Source organism: Equus caballus, chromosome 18 (assembly GCF_041296265.1).
Source record: "Equus caballus isolate H_3958 breed thoroughbred chromosome 18, TB-T2T, whole genome shotgun sequence".
NCBI classification, from domain to species: domain Eukaryota; kingdom Metazoa; phylum Chordata; class Mammalia; order Perissodactyla; family Equidae; genus Equus; species Equus caballus.
Genome location: NC_091701.1, coordinates 43,061,490 through 43,086,088, shown reverse-complemented (window position 1 = coordinate 43,086,088; position 24,599 = coordinate 43,061,490). Strand labels below are relative to the sequence as shown.

The window sequence follows — 24,599 nt, the reverse complement described above, 5'->3', positions numbered from 1 at the left end:
TTTTTCCTTCCATGAGAAGAGATGACAGTGTGCACATGATGTGTTGAGAGCCTTAACTCTGTATTTTTAACTCCTCTATCTGCATGACTCACTTTTTTCTACTTTAAGTTCCTTTCATATGACAAGTGTCTGCTACCCTACTTTCTAAATTAACTTTTTCTTGGGCTCTACCTGGCTCCCAGTCTCTTCTGCCAAATAAAGCCAATGAAAAAGGGCAGCATGGGGCAGTGGAGGAAGGCCTGGGCTTGGAGTCGGAAGATCATGCTCAGCTCCCAGAAGCTAAGAATGAGCTGTATGACCCTGGGCTAGTTGTTTAGTCTCTTGGGGACTTGGCTTCCTCATCTGTGAATTAGTTTTGAGTTAGATGGCCCCTAAGTTCTCTTGTAACTCAAATGCCAGGATTCTGAGATTGGTATTCCCAACTCCAGTGAACTCTATCTTTTGAAAGACGGAATAACAGACCCTATCTGTAGGAGACTGTGGGGACAGGGTTATATGGGTCTCCACACGTGCACAATTCCTGTGTGCACAATGCTCTGCTATGCACGATTGGCTCTTTTGATAAATGAGCCAATTCCCGGCGGCACTATTCATCACTAAGCAGTGAAAAAAGAGATTCAGAATGTTGATTTGATTCACAGATGTGATTCCTCATGATGTCCTGCTTTGGTCATAGTGGTGGTTTGGTTACAAAACAATAACTGATGAAAAGACTGGCTTTTTTTTTTTTCCTCTTTAAAACCAGCAGTTTGGGTGTCAGATTAGATTTCAGCAAACTACAAAGCATAAATTTTATAACCAGCTCAAGGCTTCTATGAAAAATATTATCGACTTGAATCTTCTTTCTCTATTACTACTCTCGCTTTATTCCATGTTACATTCACCTTTTAGGACACCAATCAATTCTAAACTTTCATTGTAAAAAATACATTCTATTTATTAAAAGTATATCATATCTATTATGTGCTATTGTAATAAATATATATTGCATATCTATTATATTCCAGGTACTCTGCAAAGACCAAGGAATACAAGATGGATGAGACAGTGTCCCTGTCCTCAAGGAGTTACAACTGAGAATACAAGGAAGTGATATTTCAAGAGAGAAGAAAACGTGAGCCCTACCTTCATGCTGCCAGGCAATCTATGAAACTGCTATTTTTAAATGACACCAAAATAGTTGTTATGAACAACATTTACCAAGCAGTTAGGAGAGGCCTAAGCTTAGGAAATCAGAGCAAAGGAGAATCCAGGGTAGAAGAAGGTGATGGGAGTGGGGTAACAGAAGGGAGCCGGGAAGGTGGTCCCAGAGTCTAGCCTCTGCCACCAGGGCAAAATCAAGTGCTGCTTTTCCTAACGTTGCCAGATACCTTCCCAAGAACTGTTGAGCCTGGGTGTCAGTTTTATAAAACATAGCAGTTGCTCACCTATTCTGATGTAATGTGGTTTTTTAAAGAGCTCTGTTTCCACCAGTCCATTCAATAAGCTGCCGAGGAGCCTGTCATATGTATGCATAGCACTGCTAAACTAGGATCAAATTAGACATCCTACAGATGTGGCAGAATTTGCAGTTAGTTCTTAGATCCTCCTTTCTGTTAAACTGGATAAAATATTTTTGACAACAAAAAGAGAATGAAATAATGGAGAAAATATAACTGCTACTCCAAACTCCACTAAGAAATCTAAGCTTCTCTGAAAGGCATGTAGCCTATCAGAGAAGGGCCTATAGCAAGGGATAGGGTGGAACCAACTAGGGGTTGGGGGTGTCGAGACTGCACAGAAGCCATCTTAGGTCTCAAGAGATAGAGACCCTGGTAACCTGGTCTTTAGGCCTTTTTTTTTTTTTTTTTTTTTTTTTTTTTACCAACAGACACTCTAGCAGGGATGAAATTTTTACAGTTCCTGGTCATCATACTTCAATGCCTTCAAAAGATACCAAGAGATATCAGTGGCTTTGGGAGGGTATTTCTGTTACTAGTGTTGGTTTTAGAATTTCTGGAAGTCACACTCTTCCTGATAATTTCTACTGTTATGAAGATGAAAGACATTAACCACTAACCAAGAGATATTTTTCACATAGAAATCTACAGATTTTATCACATCTAAAGGTAAAGAAAGCTGGGTAAAGTTTCATTCCACAATACTTTGAACCTCATGTTAGTGGGAACATATGTTCAAAGAATATGAAACAAGTGGTTATATCAAAATATAAAGGATAGTCTGTTTAAAATTGGACCTGCTTAAAGCACATTACATTGTTCACTAGAGTTAATCTACTGTCTGAAGTCATCTAGACAAGTATTTTCAAAACAACTAGGTTTTTCCGGTGAAAAGCATCACTTGACTTTACTGTTTAAGGAATACCTAAAATATCATGACATATAAACTTTTGCTTGAACCAAAGAAAAATAGAGAAAGACTTTGGATTATGGATCTATACAGTACAGGAAGAAAAGCAATCCACAAGTTTGACTGTCTCAAATTCTCCATATATTTCCCATGGCTGGCATTTTATTTTGACCCATAGACCTGGAGTTCTCATTTAAAAAAAAAATCATAGAAATGCCATATTTTTTAATGTGAAAGGGTCTATAAGCACATATTTCAATGAGTTTGTGAAAATACTTCTCATAACTCTGATTTTCTTCCAAGACTTCTAGCAAAACAGAATGACTATGAGCATGACTCTATAAGACTATAGCAGGGATCTTTGGGAGAGGAAGATAAAGCAGTGTTTAGAATAAAATAATCCTTCTGCTCAAGCCAAGCAAAAAGTACATGAAGATTTTAAAGACAACAAACATCAACCAAAAGTCTTTGAGAGAGCCTACTGAGTGACTTATGTTAACTGCTCTTGGAGTAAATTGCTGAGAGAGAGAGAAGTGTGACTAATCCCCAGCTCTTCTGGGGTGAAGACTTCTGCACATCCACTGTTTGTCTTGTTTATGCTGTTTGGGATAGAGAAGACACTGAAGCAGCATGCAATTTTGGGGTGACAAAAACCAGCAACAAAAGATATAGTCTCTAAATCTAATGTAGCCTCTTTCTCTAGCCATGTTTCCAAATAGTTTGCATGAAGCCAGATAAAGCTTGCAGGTTTGGAAGCATGGTGGTGCATAAATGGAAGCTCATAGGTTTGCAATTTCTTAATTATAGGGATAAATTTTCTTTTTCCAGTATAGAAATTTGATGCCATTACTAAATACAGGTCTGTGAGACTTGTTGATTTATATACGATGCATTTGCATAAGTCATGTAGGGGAAAAAGTTTACTCGAGTTCCAAATTCTCTTAAAGAGCTGAGTAGTTATGGGAACACCATCAACGGTCTGATACTGGATCTAAGCCCGAGACTCTCCATGCCTTTTGCCTCCCCAAAACTCACACAGAACATAGGCTGACCAGGTTTCTAGAAGACACCATTTAACATAAGGAAATGCAACCAAGAAATAGCTTTGAGGGAGAGGGTCTTACCTTCGGGGAATCAGCTTCTAGAGTGATTAGGAAGGGGAGCTTATAACAAAAATGTAATATAAAAATTAAGTAGAAAATGTTAATTTAAGGTCATGAAAATAAAGGAACTTAATTATTAAACACTGTCCCAAATCCCTCAATCACTCTTTTAATAAGAAGAGATATTAGCATAACATAGAGATTTTTCTTCAGCTCAGCATCTAAGAAGACTGGATAGTTTAAACTCTTATTTATAAATTCTGGAAAATTCAGGTGGAAATCCTGCGATGATTTGATATTTAAGGACACTCTTCCCCCCAGCATGCATTTTAAAACATTCACCCACAACTACAAAAGTCGTTTGTAATGTTTACACACAGAGAAGTAAGAATGGATAGAACTTTCTGGAGTGGAAAGTTCTGGGGTAAAGAGGTTAGGGAAGATTTTTAGGAGGTTGGAATACGGGACTGGAAATATACTAAATACAAAATCACCATTGCATGTGCCATATGGGTTTAAAACAGGACAATGGGGGAGTGCAACATGTGGTCAGATGTCTAAGGGGTCCTGGGCAGTGGTGATGAGAGGATACAGTAAAATCCTACCGCAAAAGAGTAGACCAAAAGCAATGTCCAAAAATGGCATGCATTGAGACTCATTTATAGCACCTTTTACCCCCCACTGTCATAGTTTTGGAGAGAGCTTTTAATTTGAAAGAGAGATGTTGAAAAACAAACAAATGTGATAATTACAATTTCTACACACTTTTTAAAAGAATCTTCTGAAATATTTTAGATTTAAATTCGATGGAAACTAATACTATTCTTTCACTAATGGATTTACGTCATAAAACGACTGGGATTAGTATAAGTTCATGTTATTTTAGAGTTCAAACCTTTTAGAAGGAAAGCTTGACTCCTTATCTTTTGAGTTATCGGCAGTAATCAGAAGATTCCTCCACAAGGCAGTCTTTGACATTTCATCAGAAATATTGATCACAGATGGATCATCTCTAGATAGGAGTTTACCCAAAATGAAATAATAAACATTAAATAAGTAACTGCAGTTATCTAGTGATAGAAACTAAATATAGGACAGTCTTATGCCTTTGCATAGAATTTTTGACAATTAAAAATTGAAAATTTGAATAGTTCTCTCAATTATTAAAAAAATGTGAAAAACAAAACTTTAAACGAAAGATTCTAGTTATATGGAATTAGTTTTGGCTACAGTTTTCCTAACTCATTTCAAATTACAGTGCTTAGGGTCTGCATGGTCATTCTTAGCCTCTGGCCCCTAACATTTATAGCTCAGCAGAGCACTTCACTCCTCTGCTCAGACTCTGCAGTGGCTCCCACTCACTCAGAGTCAAAGCCAAGTAGATGGACTATAAGGCTCTGACCTCACCCCCACCCTCCAACTTCTTCTCCTACCATTACACCTCTGGCTGTTTCCTCTCCAGCCACATGCAATCGCCCTCTGACTATTCTAGAACACTATAGGCTTGCTGCTGCCTCCAGGCCTTGTGCTGTAATGTTCCTTCACATGGTACAAACCTTTCCCTCCTTTGTTCAAATATCACCAACACAGACAGGCCTTCACTGACCACTCTATTTAAAATTTCTAATTCCATCCCCTGATAGCACTCTTATCCTTATTTTTTGCTTTTGTTTTTATTGTACTTTTGACCATCTGAAATACTATACTATATTACTTGTTCATTTGTTTATCTTATGTCTTCCCCTACCTCCAGTCTACTTGAATATGAGCTTCATGAGGACAAGGATTCTTGACCATTTGTCCATGCTGTTCACCCAAGACCTAGACAGAGTCTGGCACTTAGCACCCAATCAATAAATATTTGTTGGATAAATGAATGCAGCCTGTGTATTTGGCAGAGGTCTTTCCAAATGGCTGGGGGAGCCTGTAATATCTGCACCTGTACTATGTTGGGTGCTGTTTTTACATTTTAAAATGGCACTGATTACAGGTGACATTCAGATTGCTCCAAATTCCCAGGGCTAGAAACATAACCAAATGGTAGCAGAGATAAATCATAGGCCAAATCAAAGAAAGTTTCATTAAACATTATTCTTATTACATATAGGAAAGATACTCTGCTGTAAAAAAAAAATTGTGTTCTACAGAAATCCCAGGCTGACCTCATATGACCCTCACTGGTGCAACAAATCCAACTTTTAAGAGGAACACTAAGACTCTGGAGCGAAACCCTGGGTCCCACATGTTCCCTCCCTTGCCCAATCTTGGCACGTGTTCTTTAATTCCTCTAGTCCATCCAGCCCTTGAGAACTGGAAGCATGAGATCAAATAACTCCCAAAAGATTAGCATGTGAAATACAAGTTTTTCATAATATTATATGATGAAGAGTCTTGCGAGCAAAAGAGAGTTTAGAAAATGCTAAACAAAATTAAACTTTTTTTTTACTGCAATACTACTTAGATTCTCTAATATGCCATGTGATATGTGAATCTCCAAACTAGAATGCAGTATGGAATGTTTTCCAAACTTCTTTAACCACAGAATCCTTTGAGAGGGCTACAAAATGAGACTTGGTTTCTACAAAATACACTTAGGAATATGCTGATTCAACTATATAATCAATAGGATTTTAAAATATAAACATTGTGGAAAAAAGGAAGAAAAACAGCTTCTATACTTGTGTTCACTCTTAAGTGTTAGATAATTATATTTTTAAAATCTAGGAAATATGATTTTAAAGTCAGACCATGAAGAGATCCAGAGGATTCTCTCCTATTTTATTAACACTACGACAAATTCTCTCCTCAGAGAAAAGTCTTCTCTGCTTTTTTACTGAGATGGACTTAAATTATCCCACTTTGAGACCATACATATAGTTTTTGGGAAAATACTTTCAACAATTTATATTATAACTTACAGGAGTTTGCTTTCTTTTGCTATGTCTTTGTGCATAAAGAAGATTAGCATATTTTGAAGAGTTTCGTAAACATTTCCTAAAGTGACTGGTATAACTGATTCCTTCAACTCAGGAAATAGAGTACCTCTTTGGAAGTGCCTTTTTTAAGGGGTAAATTCCCAGAGTTCAAGCATTTATCTGTGATCAATTTAGTGAATACCTAGCTCATTTATCCCAGAATTGAATTGCGACCTGTCTTCAGGGGCTACTTTCAGAGGATATGAAAGAAAGTTTTCATATTCATTATAAAATATGAGGAGAAAAGACTTCAGTTAACAGCTCCCTGCACCTCTGCATTTTATGCTACTTGGCCATAGTCACACAGCTCTTAGCGGCAGAACTTGGTAGTGGGAGAGGGTAATCGAATCCCTAGTCTCCGTTCCTTCTGCTCTAGCACAACTTCAACAAACTTCTCTAGGAATCCACACAGTACGAAATTCTTCAGTAGAGCATATAATAATACATTCCATTCCTCAACTTGGCGTGTTTTTACATTTATATCTTACCTATAGTGCCCTTCCAATGGGAGTTGTACTGTGCCCTCATCTTCCATAGCTAACATACTTTGCTCCTCCTGGAAAGACAAATGTAAAACATATGAAGTGAACCTGATGAGTCTCCATTTTACATTAAAGAAGAAACACAGATTAATGTTTCACTATCTCATTAACCTCAGAACCTTCCACTTTGTTTGCATTTATTAATGCTAGCACAGGTCCTTTCAATAAAGCATCAGCTACCAAGAACATAAGTAATTAATGAGAGTCTCATCCCACAAAGTAATTTAAATGCCAACAACAATCTCCTTCATGTCACGCAATGTAAAACATCGTTCATTTCCAAGCAGATTTTTTTTTAAAAAATTAATCTAAATTTTATGAGAACAAAAGCATAGTTAATGTAATCAGTTCGTTGTTACAAAGTTGAAATTACATTTCCAGAATGCTCTATCAGAAGGAGATGAAGAATGTATTTAGAGCAGTGGTTCTAAAACTTTAGTTTACATCAGAATCATCTGGAAGGCTTGTTAAAAATATGGATTGCTGGACCCCACCTCCAGAGTACCTGATTCAGCAGGTCTAGAATAGGGCTCAAGAATTTACATTTCTAACAAGTTTCCAGTTGATGCTGATAATGCTGGTCTGAGGACCACACTTTGAGAACCCCTGCTCTAGCGACTTGGAAAGAGAAAGTAAAAGGTATGTTTCTGAGTGGACTGAAACACAGGTGTGCTTTTCCACTTAGATGCATCCTAGACTTTTGTTTTACATCTCTGATTCATTCTTACAATGACAATATTCCACTCTTCCCCAGAGGGTGGAAATGCTTCATATATTCATTTCTTCATATATAACATTTTAAGACGATATCTTTGGGATGAAGATAATCTTATCCTACCATGTTGAATTGTCCTGGTTTAGTTTTCAATAATTTTAACATCAATCTTTGTCCATGTACCAAAAAAGAAATTTAATTATCTATAGATTATAGCTCCTACTTGATGCATTTATTATCAAATGGGTCAATTAGCATTGCTCAAGTTCAGAGAACTATCTGGGGCCATTTAAAAATGTTAGAATTATTGGCTCTAACTCCAGAAATGGAATTTTAAGATGTGTACAGATGAAGAGCTAGGCGACCCCCTGACCAAATGGGAACTGAGGAGTGAAAACAGGGATGGTCCTGGAGGCTCATCGCTGTCCCTTTTTTAGTACATTAGCAGAGAGATAGCTTGACTGGTCTAAATCACCTTCCAGAAAGACATGACCTTTGGCTCATGTCATCATTCCTGGCATGCAAGGCTGTTCCGGGGGTCTTCAGTATGCAGATCTTGGCCCTCAACTTATGTGCTGCCTAGTCTGAAGAGCCCTTGATGTATTTCTTGCTATTTAAAGAAACTGTCCTCTAGAGTCTCTTCAGCTAACTTATAAATACATAATACAATGTAGGGGCAGGTATCATTCTCACTCTTGCAATGTTCTCTGTACACATCTATTTAGCTAACCAAGGCAGGCTCCTGTCTGCTGGGACCTTGGCCATGCTGCATAGAGAAAATCTATACTCAGCCTATGCTGTGGAATAATGGAGAGGCTAGGGGACTCCATGAGCTCTGCTACTTCTCTGCTTATAAGTCCCTCCCCCCCCCCCCCAAAACCCTATGTTACATTTAGACTCTGCAGTACTAATGACATGTGTCTGTTACCCCTTAGTATGATGGAAATTAATTCTATTCTCTTACTGTGTTGTTCTTCAAGGAAAATTTTTCTTTTAAGACCCATCAGACACACTTATTACTTGTCTATGCTTAGTCCCTTTGTCATTTGGCAGTACTATTAGAATTAATTTAAGGTGAGTAGACAGTACCTTGGTTTGGAATTAACACTTACGCATTAGAGCAGAGCTAATCTGCAGCCTAGAGGAGGCATGCCTTGCAAGTGCGTTAGTCACTATATATGGAACATAATACATATGTCACATTAACTTATATGCACATGATTGAGGTCATGGGCAGAGCATATGCATCCTTTCAGGTAGAAAAGGTTACTGTTTTTTATAGAAAAGGTTACCTTAATGCACATGGAGAGACATAAAGAGAAGAAATTTAGTGATCCCAAACACTATTTAAATAAAACCAAGACACAAGCAAAATGCAATTCTTTCCTTGGTTGTCCCCTGAAAGGTAAGCTTGGTATATAGTATGTTTTCTGATCAACTGAGAATAAAATGGCAAGAAGCCAGGTAGAAAGGTTTAATAGAGTAAAATTCAAAAAATTGGAAGAGAAGAACAGGGCCATCAGTGCTTAAGCGACTGGGCAGCAGAAAGCTAAGGCTCAAGGTTCAATCTAACAGTAAAAAATTGGACCAAAGCTTTGGGAACAATTTTGTTTTTTCCTCAGATGATTTTCCACTTTTCTTTCAAATTGCTTTCAATAATTATTTTGCACTCTGTGGCTTGTTAGCATGTGTGGGCTTTATACTAGTCATAATTCTATCCAAACAAAAACTCATCACCTCTAAAGATAGCATTTCCAAGCCATGCTTATCTGAAGAGAAGGGTGGCAGAGCAGCCGCTGCCTTCAGTGCCAGAAGGAAGCTGGGTGGGCCCCGGAGCTTGGGGATGGAGGGCCGGCTGCATCCCAGGCAGCACCGTGAGGAAGCCAAAAATTGAGAGTCTCTTGGGAGCAGCAGTCAAATCAGGACCTAGCCGTCACGACAATCACAACATAGTTTATCTCAACCGTATAGAAACAGAGAGACAGACAGAGTATAAAGCTAAGTGGGTATCCATCACTTTGTAAGTCAGAAGTACCTGAAAATGGGTCACATTCCGCACTTCATTTACATTGGGTTCATCAAAAATATGCTGAGTTCTACAAGATGGGGAAGATGTTAAAAGGATGATGATTAAAGTTTACTCAAGAACATATGAGGGGTCTTGCCAAGTTGACTAGAGGAATATTCATACTGTGATTTAAATGCCATCTTTTATTTAAGATAGTCAAAGCATTTTTCAGATATGAAAGAAGCAAAAGATAGTTAATGCTATATCCAGTAAAAGAATAATATATCCAAAAGAATAATATAATGCTATATCCAGGAAAATTGAGGCTTAAAAAAAACTAATCCACTCAACAGCAGTCAAACATTTACTGAGCATGAATTATGTGCTAAGCACACAGAATAACAAGAATAATCCGGGAGCTACCATGAATCCATTCAACAAACATGTATTAAGCAAGATCTACACGACAGGAAGTCTGCTAGTTACTTTGAATACAACAATAAAAAGGAAAATATAAACCCTACTCTCAGAGAATAAGAAGGATCATCGTAAAAAGTACAGGAGTAGAGGAAGTGGTATGTGAGCCAGTCTTGCTTGGTTGTAGAAAGGACGAAACTCCAGGCAGGAAGATACAATGTGGGCCAAAGATAAAAGGTGGGAATAAATAAGATGTGTTTGCATGACAATGAACAACTAGCCTGGCTGGAGCCAAAGGCCTATGCTGAGTAGAAGCGGAAAATAAAATGGGAGTCGAATTGTGGTGTGCTTTGCTGAATAGGTTGTTATTCATCAAAATTACATCATGAATCTGAATTATATTTTGTGACAGGATAAAAAATACGATTCATATATCATGACACCTAACAAATGCTCTACTTTTACTGACATAGGTAGCATCTGTTACTGTATCCATTTCTCAGGGAAAGTCTGCATCTATGTAGGAGCTCAAATAGCTCACAGTACAACAGCAGAGAGCCAATGTTCACAGAGATCTTAGAATATTAGAGAAAATATTTAGGAATTTTAGAATTCAGAGATCTTAAGAAACGGAAGGGACTTCAGAAATCATGTTAACCCCTTTATTTTATCCAAGAGGAAAACAAGACCTACAGAACATAAGAAGTCTGATCATTTCCTTCTGTGATTACAAATAGAATAGATATTGCTGCAAGCATTACATATATATGTTAAAAATACTTCGAGGGGCTGGCCCAGTGGCATAGTGGTTACGTTTGCATGCTCCACTTTGGCGGCCCAGGGTTGATGCATTCAGATCCCGGGTGCAGACGTACACATGGCTCATCAAGCCCTGCTGAGGCGGTGTTGCACATACCAAATAGAGGAAGACTGGCACAGATATTAACTCAGGGCCAATCTTCCTCACCAAAAAATTAACCCACCAAAAAACAAAAAAATCCTTTGAAACCCATAAAATGTTATATTTATAAGTACTTCTTAGACTGTTCAATAGATAGAAGAGCCAATACATAAAACTACTCACTTAACAATGAAAGCTGAGAGGAAAAATGAGGAAGAGGGCTAGTCCATATAGAATTCATATAAACAGATGGGTGCAACATATGTTTTCCATCAGAATATTTGATTCAGTGTCTCTAAGTGACTTATCTAAATTTTTATAAAATACAAAAATTCTGACAGAGTAACCTTGGATTTAGAAAATTATATTCTGGAGATACAGATTCTGTGGTTTTAGGAAAGGTCTTCTCTCAAATTTTAGCATGCGTCAGAATCAGCTGGAGGTCTTGTTAACACAGATTTCTGGCCTGATCCCCAGAGTTTTGATTCAATAGGTCTGGAGTAGAGTCCAAGGATTTGTGTTTGTAATAAGTGGCCAGGCACTGGCTGATGCAGCAGTGGTCCTGGGACTACGCTTTGAAAACCACCACTTGAAGAAGAAGAATATGCTTACCTCAACCTAAGGTTCAGTTAGAAATAACATTTGCCTATATAATAATGAAGCCATGCTTCCCAAATCCACAACCAGTTCTGCTCTTTCTTAGCAGTGAGACATGTTCTGTAATTTGTTTAATTGCACTTGTTTTTAGATTGCTTTTGCATCTTCTTGGCCTTGCTGATGATTCTGCTTCACACAGATCACAAGTCCCACTTGCTCCCTTTTTCTTTTTTCCTATACCATGAATGCTAGGGTGAAGCTCCCATAAACCAAGAGGTGTCAATATCATGATCATTGCCCATAGTTGAATTTCCAGGACTTATCTAACATTAACCTCCTTCTCCCCTACCCAGGAGCAAACATTCTGCTGGGGCTTTCTGCTTTTAACAGCAGCCCTTTTGTCAAATGTGTATAATGTCCTAGAGAATATTTAAGTGAGAAGGAAGGCATGTTGGTACTCTGAGCACATTTGGACATTCAGAATTTGATTCTGCAGTCTTCCCTTTACACAGAGCAATGTGCAAAATGTCAGGGTTCCAATATTCATTTCTATCCTGATTATAATCCTTTCTTTCTAAAAACTGAAGCATATGCGTATGCATATGCATGAAGTACATGAAAATTTGGAACAGAAGCTCTGCGACCTTGGACTGGCCTGTGTAGCTATTTATTCTGCTTAACTCATTATTGAATTTTAAGGTCAAACTAATGTTTTCTCAATGCCATGAGACCAGAAGTGGGCTACTGATAGTAAAATCCTGGAGGATAAAGGTACAAGCTTGTAACTATCATCAAAAGGACAAGAGGTGAGCCTACTTTAAATTCAAGTCTCAGGGAGCTGAGACATTTCTGCTATTTACCATCTTTCCAGATCACAAAGTTACTCAATTAATGTGAGTAATTGCAGAAATGCAACATTTCTGGAGAACTTGTCCATTTACCACCTTAATGTATAATTTCTTTGAAGACTGGGCCTTGATATAAGATGCTACAGTAAGAAGATTACATCCTTCAGTGAAGTCCATAACCTCAAGAAAATGAAATACAGAGATCTGGGTGACCAAGTAGAAAATCAACCAGAATTGAAGTTTTAGAGTAATTCTTCTTTAATCCTCCTGCTCTCTATACTGATCATACTCTTTTAATACTAATTCCTAATTAGAAAGTAAACGTCTTTAAACTTTCTTTTCTCTCTCCAGCTGTCAGATGGAGAATTACCTCTTTTTGCATTGGTCGGAGCTATATTTTAATGTTCAATTATGGATTATTTCTTCACTGTATTAGTGGTTCTCTTGTTTCCTTCCATGTACTGAGGACCACATGAAAGTATCACCATATTAATCTATTTGAGATTTTTAAGGGTCTGTAAATCTGCCTGATGAATGTATTGCAAAGAATTTTCCCTTACTTTTGCTCATAGTCAAGATCTGAAGGATAGAGCTATAAATTTGCCTCAATAGATCTTTAATCTGTTTTATTATCCTTTTAGAAAACATGAGTTCTAGGAAATTCAGTAATATTTAATTACTTCTAAAATCTTCACCTTCATAATCAGGAAACAGGAAATAACCATTGGAGTACAGTGGATCCATAACATAAAAAGGTTATAAGCTCATTACATAGGGTGCCTGCCTATCTGAGATTAATAAACTCCAAAATGGATATATAGCACACATACATATAAGTACCATACCTATATGCAGCTATGTGATGGTTCTGGGCAATGATAACGGCAGATTCTAATAAATTTATGATAACTATCAAATTTGTTCTCTCCTATCTCACAGACATACAAAGGGAGAATTTGAAATTTTCTTTGCATGATAAAAGAGAAAAATATTAAGCATAATATATATACATATTTTTCGTTTTACAAAGTTCTAGAAGGGCAAGAACGTTCCATGGTATGGATATGGCCTAAGGAAAATGCTGTGGAAGGGATGATTATATGGCTGGGGCTGTCGCTAGCTTTTTTCTACAAAAGTAGTAAAGACATTTGACAGGAAATCAAAGCAAAATTACATTTTTAAGTAACTGATTTAGTACACTTAATAGTAGTTTCATTATCAGAAAGACTGAGGGCAAGCTCATGGTCAATGAATTTCGTATTCAAAATTGTCTTCTTTGGATTTTAAACCATCTTGGAAATTATTTTCAACCTGAATAATTTAAATTACATCAAGTATGGATAATTTAAGGCTTTAGAATATCTATATCCTGGTGCCCATTTTATTTACATTTAATTTATGCCAAATTCTGTCACATTTTTTTTAATAGTATTTGAGGATAAGAGCAATCTTTTACTAAAGCCCTAAAAAGAAATAGAGACTATCAAAATATACCAGTTTACACATTATTTTAAAAGATCTTTCATACTTAAATAAGACTATACCAAACAGAAAAGTAAAGAAATAATAATAATAATTGTATAATATATCTTTAATGTTATATTAATATTCCTAGAAGTATGATTCTAAGTATGCTTTCTCCAATATTTGGGAAAATTGAAATATTCATATAGAATTAAGATATATCATCATGATCAATCTCTAAATGTGGGAATCCATTGTCAGTGATGGGACACGACAGAAAAGTAACGGAATGCCAGACAGGCTCACATGATGGATAAGGAGGACTATATCCATGGTTTGAGAAAATATGCTGTAGATAGGAAAGTGACCACCTTGTACAAGAAGGAACAATGGAAAGGATAATGGAAAACTCTCACCAAATATTCTCTTTCATCTTCATTTCTACTCACATGGAAATTTTGTTCTTACGTTGTATAATCTATCGGCTCAATCATTCTGCTAAATGATGTGCTGGTCATTTTTTTTCATTTATACTCTTTGTCATTTTTATATACTTTAAAAATTATTATGATTATCAGCCTTCAAAATAGACTCAGACTTACACATGAACTTTAAATATGCCATAAAACTTAAATTGTTTTAACATATGAAACACAGTAGGATAAATCATTAGTTCATGAAAGTAATTCAATCCCAAAAGTTCCTCAAACAACATTTACTCAATCTTAAATGACTTTGAAAGCAAATCAGATCAACATGTTTTCCTTTTAAGCATTTCATCTATTTCAAGAATAACTAATTTTATCTTGTGATTAGAATTAGAATCTTTTGATTAAAATTTTGTTCCCTAGAAAAATACCAACAGTAATAACATCTCTTTTTTTTCTTCTCACATATTCAATCAAAAAGCAATCATTACATGACCATAATTTGGGAACAGTTAAACATCAGTAAGTTTCTGCCATCCACGGGGAAGAATCGGAAATATAAACCTTGCAATTTTGAGGATAATGAAGTACAAAGTATTAGCATATTTCATTAGGGTTTGGTTTCCTCATATAAGATTTGTAGATTTGTACTCTCTCTCTCTTCAAGTTTCAACTTTACGATTTTAAACATTAACCTTCCAAACTAGTCCACCTGTGGTTGTTAGTAATCACTATCTAAAGATAAAGACAATAATTTAGTTTTGCAAAAAGCTATTGCTGTACAAGTATTCCTTTTTCTTTTCTTTATAAGATATTGATTTTGCTCTGACTTACTTCTTTTTCAGCATCTTCTAGTTTCTTTTTCTTACTCTCAGGCATTAAATCATCCAACCAGCTGAGTTCTCGTTTGGTAAACAAAAAGTCCATCAACTTTCTTACAAATACCAGAGCTAAAACCTGAAGTAAATAATAAAATAGTTTCAAACAGGGAAAAAACAAAAATGAGAGATGTAGGTTGGTTTGTTTGTGTTTTTGGTAGAAACAAGTCAATTTCAGCTAGAGCTGAGATTAAAGTGTAATTTGAAGATATACGTGTATGAAATATATTCTCTGTACTTTTGCTTCCTTCATTTCCTTTTCTTACCACATCCCTAGAATAAAGGCTCTGATTTTATCCATCATAGGGGTTATTTAAAGAAGCTATTAAAAAACTACAAAATGTATTTGACTGTTTCCTTAAACAGATGTAGTTAATAGTTTGCATTATTTTAAATAAACATTAAACCATTCTTATCTATGCTGATAATATTTAAAATTATTTATAGTCATTCAAATTCACTATATTTTTGGAAGTATTTGAAATTTATCTGAAATAGTTCATGAAATTTAATTCTAAAAATCCCCTAACTTTTCAGATTTGCTAGTATATCTTTAATGTGAAATTTTGAAAGTTTACATTTTTCCACTCAACTTCAGTTAATTCAAATGGCTACCAATACTCAGAATGATAGAGACAAAACTAATATAAATCACTGAAATTCATATATAATCTCAAACTCTTTCTTAGTCACTAGTTTTGGTGGCTAAAGTTTATACCAGGGTTTCCCATAATTCTTCAAGATGACTCTAGTTTTCCAATTTCAGTTCATGTGTTTCCAAAGAGGGCAGAAAATCAGAGGAAGGGAAAAACAGTTGACTTAGAAGTTGCATACCATCATGGGAAAGACAATGGCAGCTCTTGAAACTTTTATTATCCACAAAAGGCCAAGGCAACTCATCTGAATAACTGTGAAGAGATGGACTTTTCGAAGTGGGACATGCCTTAGATATATAAAATCTGGTTGATGTTTTGCCGGCATCCAGAAGAGCTTTATTCTATCAAAGAGCTAAAAGATAAACAGACTAAATTCCTTTTTACATACAACAATAAAAGTAGGACAAGCAGAATAGCACCTTGAGAGACAAAACATAATCATCATCTTCTTTTTCATTGTCACATCACAATCTCTTCCTGTATTTGCCTGAACTGTATTTCTCTGTCCTTTTCTCTCCTGGAATAGCTCATCCACACCCATGGCTTCAAATTCACATGCTTTCTAAAGTCCCCCAGGCCTAGATGTCTACTTCAGCTTTCTCTCTCCTAAGCTCTCGACCCATATCCAGCTGCTAAGGAGGATGTTTTCACCTCCTTATTTTGACTCTCTTGTTTTGGCCTTGCCACTTTGATCCCCAACAAGGTTTTGATGCTGTCTTTACAAATACAAACATCTTAGCCATAAATATTTGAACTAAATGAATTATTCTTAATAAAGTATTTTTCAGAGCAAACTTTGTTAATTCAACTCAATTTCTTGATCAATTTCCTATACAGCACTGTCAAACAATTGATATATATTTTCAATTGTATTTTATTAAAATTATTTTCATCAGGATCAATGTTATTTCTATTTAACTTTTACCACAAAGACAGCACAATTATTTTTGGATTATAAAATCTTACTGTTATAGCTTTGACTTCGAGGCCATTTTTATCAAGAAAAGCAAATTTTCTCAATTCAAACTTTACAGTTTAATCTAACTATAGATTTCTTGTGACAGTTTTCACAAAAAGCTTAAATCCTTAGTCACATTCTACTTATTAACAAAATTGTAACTAAAAATGTTAGTTTTATTTTATGTGGATCATTTTGTTTAATTTTTCTCAGGCCAATTTTTGCAATTTCAATGTTTCCAACAAGAAGTGATTATTTAGAAAATGAGGGTTTCAATCACTGTCAGTTCTCTTTCATGTCATTTCTACAGTATGATCTATTATGCATTTTCAAAAGAATAATATTAGATTCTATTTCTTAGCTAATTTTTTTTAAAACTGTAAGCAATTCTCATCAAATATTCCAAGATTACTCTAGTATGCCAAAAAACAAATGTCCATAGAATCAAACGTTAGGGTCAAAACATCCCGTTTTACCCAAACTTGCTTGTATATATAATAAGGATCCCAAACTCAACATAAACCCATCTTTCCTTTTGTGTACATGGCATGACCTTTCTTCCCTCAGTCATCTAAAGCAGAATCCTATGTAGATTAGTTCATCCGATGTTCATTTACTTATTCATATTCATTCAGACCTTCCAAAAACAGTTATTGAAAAACTTCTCTGCAGAGTACTAAATGCTGAATTCTCTTCTGGTTCATCCTTCTCCATACTGTCCACAAATATTTCATTAGGGCTTTTTATTTCTATCTCCTATATACCTCTTAAAATCACATGTCATTAAACAAACAAATAAAACTTAGTATGGGGGACGTGGGAATAGGGAAGAAATAAAGTAAAATCCTCTGGCTTATAACTGAATGTTTCAGTTTCTATAGAACTCATTTTTCCCAGCCACCATTTCCCCATTTGTGAAGCTATGTTATTGCATAAGTGTACTTCAGTGTGTGGGTGCTTCAATTGTTATTGTTTAAATGGCACATTTGCTTTACTTTGGATTCCTGAAGTGTTGGAATGAATATAGATGTGGTTATATATCTGAGTACAGAAACAGCATTCATGAGAACACTGTGATCTATTTTTTCTGCCATGTTGCACAGTGAGAATCCTAGATAATAAGTTTCTTAATATTGTCAAACAATCAGGTAACATATAAATTTTTCCAACATGTAGGGTAACAAATCAACATGCTCTTTGAATTACAGGCGTTCAGCACATGTTTAATCATGACTTCGCAAATAATGATAATCACGATAAGTGTATTCTGAGATTTGCTTTCAGCTTTGATCTTGTCCTAGTATCAATATCCCATTTCCCCACCCAGTCAGTCACAAAATTCCACATAGGAATTTCAACACCCCGAGCTCAGGGCTCACTTACATTTTCACTAACCCTGTTCCTCAGTGTGAGACCCTGCCTGCTGTTTCATTTGTGCTATTTAAAACTCATATTTTTCTCATGCGCCTTTGATAATGTTTTCCTCAATTTTCATTTGAAAGATTCACACCCCAAATATTTCTAAAACTTGACATTTTTGTTTAGTTCTAAACCTCATGAGTATAAAATCATGTGAGTGGAATTGGGGGGAAAATCTGTTGAAACCTATCAAAATGATTTTACTTTGTTTCTTAAACTGCTGCTGTTGTATTTATGTGAGCCTGGGGCCTAATAATAAATACTTTTCACTTACAGATGAAATTAGTACTCATGGAACTTTTGCCAAAGGCAAAAAAAAAAAAAAAATCGCAGTAAAACAAATAAACGAAACCTCTTCAGTACTCTTCCCTATCTGCCTTACCAAACCAATTTTTTCAAAATAGACTTTTCATACATGAAATTATAAATGAGCAAATTAAATCTAATTTGAGTAAAATTTAAATGCATAACACTTCCCAACATTCTCCCTCTCTCAAGTTAATTTTACACAGTGTCAGGATGAACAGAGTCTCACTATTTACTTGGGATGTTCAGTGATCCCACAGTGACTTCACACTGAAGTTTTGCCTCAGTTCTGACATCCAGCACTGTTCCTGAGGGCTAAGTGCTTTTCCTTCTACCAAAGTCAGAAGCTAGTTAGTTGTTCATTCAGGAAAAGAGTTCCTGTGCCTCCTGTCTCTCAGTGTCAAGAGTTTAGCTAAGCTCCTCCATGGTATTGATGCCTTGGAATTCATTTTCTTTGGCCAAGCGGCCTGCAGAGACCTTAAACTGACACTAGCCCCTCATGCAAGTGCATGCCCTAGACAGTAGCCGGAAGAGTCACTAGGACATGTAAGTCCCTGATGTGACTTCCCCAACAGCCCTTGTGATCAACAGTCTCGCCTGCCTTCCAGGGCCTTCCCCTGTGTGCCCCTTACATACGACTCCCAAAGGGCTTACCAAAACCCCCACACTTTTGATTTGAATTGACCAATCCAGCCTTAACCTAGGAACCCGAAAGCACTCCACCTATGGACCCTCGCAAAGTCATGTATGTGCCCCACATCCTGTTTCTCTTGCTCTCTGTCTGCACCCTGCCTTGACCTCCCCATGTGGCCCCTCAAGGTGTGCCAGGTACTTCCTCCAGGACCTGTGTGTAATAAACTTCTCTATTTCAGTTTTTCTTGTAGTCTATTCTGGAAACTCAGCTCACCATTCAACACCCTGTGCTCCACTTAACACATATCAATTTGACAAATTCCTAATACTCAGTCAGGTGACTTTTTTTAAATGTCTTTAAACAGCAATGAGTCTAGCTGTGTCACAGAAGAAGGAGCAATTTATATTTTCCTTTTAATCAACAAAGAATAAACTATACTTTACAAAAATAACCCTCAAAATTAGTATCCTTTCAAGAAAATTTAAGTGTTTGGATCAATAACGTTAAGTTATAAAACAATATTATTCAAAGGCAAATTTAAGTGGCAATCGGTATTAGTTTCCTAGATCTGCCATAACACATCACCACAACCTGGTGGCTTAAAACAATAGAAATTTATGTGCTGGCAGTTGTGGAGCCCAGAAGTCTGAAAGCGAGGTGTTGACAGGGTCATGCTCCCTCTGAAGGTCCTAGAGAGGAAACCGTCTCTGCCTTCCTAGCTCCTGGTGGCTCCTGACGTTCCCTGGCTTGTGGCAGTAAAACTCAAATTTCTGCCTCCATCTTCAGTGGCCTTCTCCCCTGTGTTTCTCTGTGTCCTCTCCTCTTCTTATAAGGACCCCAGTGATTGAATTTAAGATTCACCCGAAATCCAGGATGAGTTCATCTTAAGATTCATAATTAATTACATCTGCAAAGACTGTTTCCAAATAAGGTCACATACTGAGATTCCAGGTGGACATGAATTTGGGGGGAACGCTATTCAACTCTCTACAGTTCCACAGCAGGAATAATTTGCCAACAGCCTCTGGAACGATTTATTAGAACACACTTGTGGTGGTTTTAAAATGTGTCCACAAATTCTTTGATACAATTCTCTTCAAGAGAGAGAGTCTAATTTCCCTCCCTTTGTGTGCAAGCTGCACAAAATGACTCACCTCTAACAAAGAGAAAAAATTGGAAGTGACCATGCACGACTTTTGGGACTAAGTCAAAAGGCACAGTGACTTCACCCTCGCTCTCTCCCGTACTGTTCACTCTGATGGAAGTTAGCTTACATGTCGTGAAGACACTTAAGTGTCCCATAGAGAGGCTCATGTGGCAAAAAACTGAGGCTTCCAATCAACAGCCAGAGAGGAACTGATGCCTCTTGCCCACAGCTATGTGACAAGCCATTCTGGACCCAGATCCCCCAGTCTCATTCAAGCCTTCGGATGACAGCAGCCCTTGTCCACATCCTGACAGCAACCACACGAGACATCTTGAACCAGAACAACCTGGTTAATCTGTTCCCAAATTTATGATCCAAGAAACTGTGAGATAACAAATGTTTGTTGTTTAAAGCCTCTAAGCTTTATAGTAATTTGTTATGCAGCAATAGAAAATTAATACAGCAACTATATTTAACCAATACTTACTTAAATCATAAGGTTTCCCTTATACTTTGAAACTCCCTTACCCTATACCTTTATTTTTAGTTTAATTTACAAAATAATTCTATAAATACAATTGTAATAAGAACAGAAAAACAAACATAAAAGGAAAAAAATCATCCAGGATCTCATGACCTTAATAAATTGTTTTTATTTCTCCAGCTTCTTTTTAAATCCACCTAGACTCACGGTTTTATAATTCTCAGGGAGGTACAACTTGTTTTCCTACTTTTTCACTCTGCATTATGCCATAAGCATTTTTACCATATTACTTTTATGGTCATCATAATTATCAATTTTAAATGAATGTACCATAGATTACTTAATTATTTTACTGCTGTTGGATAATTGGGTTGTTTCTAATATTTTGATGATACGTATAACGATGAACATGTACATAAAGTTTTTTTTCTATTCTCATGGATAGATGTCCATATACATGATTACAGTATCAAAGATGAAAAGCATTTGGATATATTTTTAAATGTACTGCTATTAGATTTCTAAAATGGTTGTAAAGTCTAAACCCTTTACAGCTTTAATATACTTATGGTAAACAAAAGTACCCAGGATTAGGAACTAGTTTGAAGAAATTTAATTGTGGCCTGAAAGCTGCTCCCCAGATGATGTCATTTTGTTAGCTATCACATGACTTAGCTTCAATAGACCTTAAGATAAGTCATCACAAATGTGACTGTGTTACTGTAAGGAATTTACCTGAATTCCTTTTAGAGATGAAGCACCCATATAAAGAAACACTCCATACAGCACTGGCATGGGAATAAACTGTAAAAGAACAATTGGAGAAAAGGCACAAGTTATTTTCAGTTATCATGTGGTCGTGCTATTTTGCACTTACCAAAGAAAAATACAGAAAAATAAATAAATATTTTAGAAGCAGTGTAGGGCAGAGCCAGAAGATATGAATTCAAATCCCAGCTTTAGCACTCTTTAACTGTCTAACCTTAGGTAAATAACTTAATCCCTCTGTGCCTTAGTTTCTCAGTATCTAAAAAGGGATGATAATAATAGGGTTGTTATGGGTATTTAACAGGTCAAGACCTATAAAAATGCACATGATACATAATAAACAATCATTATTAACTATCATTATTACTTTAGCAAAATTTGAATTTTATTTTACCATGGTAAGATATTTTGATTAAAGAGGAAGAATGGAGTTAACATTTAGATGTTGTCCCTACATTATACCAGATATTTGTAGACATGTGGATTGTTCAATTTTTCTCTTTTTATTGGAATAGCACAGCATCATTCTATCACTGTACTTACTTATATAACATAGAAATTAATTCTTGCAAATGTACTCGCATAAATGATTAAATACAAGTAAACTTGTGTAAATGATTAATAATTCAATTGGAATTTTCAAATTATAGACAACTAAAATGAGATGTAATTTAAAATACAAATGACACACTTTGGAAATATCTGCCAAAGTTATATGAGAAATAATTACTCTTTAATGCTCTTCAAAATGGATTCAATTATTTTAAATGTGAAAAAAAGTACATACAATGATGATGTCCATGTAACAGTTTTGTGGAACATTTAAAATACGAAGCTGTGTACATAGCTATGACTATAAAGTCTCTCATTTTTGCACCTCTATCTTATACTAGGTAATGTTAATTGCAAATATATCTCTCCACTGATAAGAAAATAGAAACTTTATTTTGTGTAGGTCTGCAGTAAATTCATGTCATGAGTCAGTGTGACCTTTTTTCCATAACTAGATCACCATTTCAAAATTACAATAATAATTTACACATGAAATTTTCCTCTGCCAGACTAAAATTTTTATGTATTTAAAGATTCTAAAATATAGCACATAATTTCCCCTGTTAAGAAGTTATATAAACATGGTAAGGAAATTCATCACTTTCATCACATGCCACACAGTATTTGCAAATTGATGGCTTAGATTCAAATGAAATTTCTTAAACAATAATAAATATATTCTGCCTTCTCTCAAATGTATAAAGGCAGATTTCATTACCTTCAGGATACTGGTCATAAAGACTGATGAACCCATAAGAATAAAAATCATAAGCCCAGTAACCCTTTGCTCCCGAATGCCAAGAAATTTGGGTTGTTCTCCTGGAGCTGAACATTCTGATTCCAGTTTTAGGCTGTTGACATGAGTGATGGAGAGGACAGTGGCAGCCACAAACCACGGCAGGCCCATGATGGAGCACACACCAAGCATGACAGCCACCATTAATAGATCCAGATGGTACCCACAACCTTTCTGTTGAAAGAAAGAAAAGAGGATTCTCACAGGAATTTAGTATAGAGACAAATGCCACCACCATTATGGAACAGTAAGAATAGAAAAGAGATACTCTCTTGAGTTTTATATAGCTGACTCTAAAATGCAAAATAAATTAAAGATAAAACGGTAACAGTCTCAAAATGCATAATCTACTTAAAGAAATTTGCAGTTGTTCCTATTGCAATTATGATTATAGTGACTTCTACATACTTTAACAGGTTTAGTGTATTTCTGGGTTAATATTACATTAGTTCCCATTCTATTTCTCTTGCTTAAGTAAAGTGATTATCAAACACACTCATTTCCCTTAGTTTCCTTAAATGGGCAAGTTAATTCACAATTTATATGTCTGTTTATTCATTATTAATTCATTCAAAAAATTATTAAGCACCAACCATATACCAGGCATCAGGCTGAGAAAACAGAGTAAGGACTATGTCAACAACAGAGCTAAGCATGACCTAATTGTGAACAGAAGCCACTTCCTGACAATATCTAATAAGCCCTTCACATCAGATCTCCTAAAGATAAACTCTTTTCTTAAACACTCAACTTCCAATTACCTCCTTTTAGCTCAATGGGTGACTTTTATTGGGAAAAATAATATCATGGAACCTAAGCTTCCTTATATATACTCATTTTGATCCTAATATAGTACTATCACATTCTCATTTGCTTTAGTTTCCACACTAGAAAAATTGAGCATCTCCCTAAAATGATATTTCTTGTGTTTTCTAGCTCTCTGTGATCCTGCTCCACCATCACTGATCTCCAGGTGTTGCAAACTTCAGTGCTTTCCAGGCCCAAGCAGGAAATGTAATGAGGAAACACAGGTGCAAGGGGCATGTGGCGATGTGGGGAACTGGAGATGCTCTCTTGGAGAAGGTGACTGGATAAGGCCTCTCTGAGGAGAGAGATGGAAGACGGGGAAGAGCAGTGTTACCCTTTCCCTCATCTCCTGTAGGGAATGGACAGTTTAACTCTCAGAGGAGCAAAAGACATGGCTACTCTTAATTCCAACTCTTAATGACTACTTCATGAGAAGTAGTATAATAAAGTGATTAAGGGTTTACGTTCTAGAGACAGGTGGCTTCGGATAAAATGCTGGCTGAACCAATGATCTTGGGCAAATTATCTAACCTACTGTGCCTCTATTTCCCTAACTGAAAAATGGTGATGATGATAACAGGAGGCACCTTGCTGGATTGTTGTGAGAATTAAATTATGTAATTTTGCAAATCATTTAGAACAATATCTGGTACATAGTTAGCACCCAGTGAATGTTAGGGACTATTATATTGTACTAGTCGAACAATATATTTTTCTTTTGTACTTATTTGTTTCAAGGCTCATAAATAAACATATGTTTCTTAAAGGCAGATAATTTATCACATAATTTCTCAGTATTTCCCATAGTTTTTAGCACAATCATTGGCACAAATAAGCAATCAATAAG

At 36.0% G+C, this 24,599-nt stretch overlaps 1 protein-coding gene across 17 annotated transcripts in view; it reads right to left on the bottom strand.

Annotated features, from left to right (window-relative positions):
- SLC4A10 (solute carrier family 4 member 10) overlaps positions 1 to 24,599 on the bottom strand; it is a 275,630-nt gene that overhangs the window by 3,502 nt on the left and 247,529 nt on the right. For 8 of the 17 annotated variants that reach the window (XM_070241885.1, XM_070241890.1, XM_070241886.1 and 5 more), the window contains 7 exons: positions 22,868 to 23,119; positions 21,565 to 21,633; positions 16,060 to 16,233; positions 15,182 to 15,304; positions 6,916 to 6,983; positions 4,348 to 4,464; positions 3,474 to 3,512 (listed from right to left, as the gene is read on the bottom strand). In XM_070241885.1, coding sequence (XP_070097986.1) covers positions 3,500 to 3,512; positions 4,348 to 4,464; positions 6,916 to 6,983; positions 15,182 to 15,304; positions 16,060 to 16,233; positions 21,565 to 21,633; positions 22,868 to 23,119 — 816 coding nt within the window. In that variant the 3' untranslated portion in view covers positions 3,474 to 3,499. The remainder of the gene's footprint in view (positions 1 to 3,473; positions 3,513 to 4,347; positions 4,465 to 6,915; positions 6,984 to 15,181; positions 15,305 to 16,059; positions 16,234 to 21,564; positions 21,634 to 22,867; positions 23,120 to 24,599) is intronic. The other 9 variants (XM_070241888.1, XM_070241894.1, XM_070241889.1 and 6 more) reach the window with 3 other exon arrangements.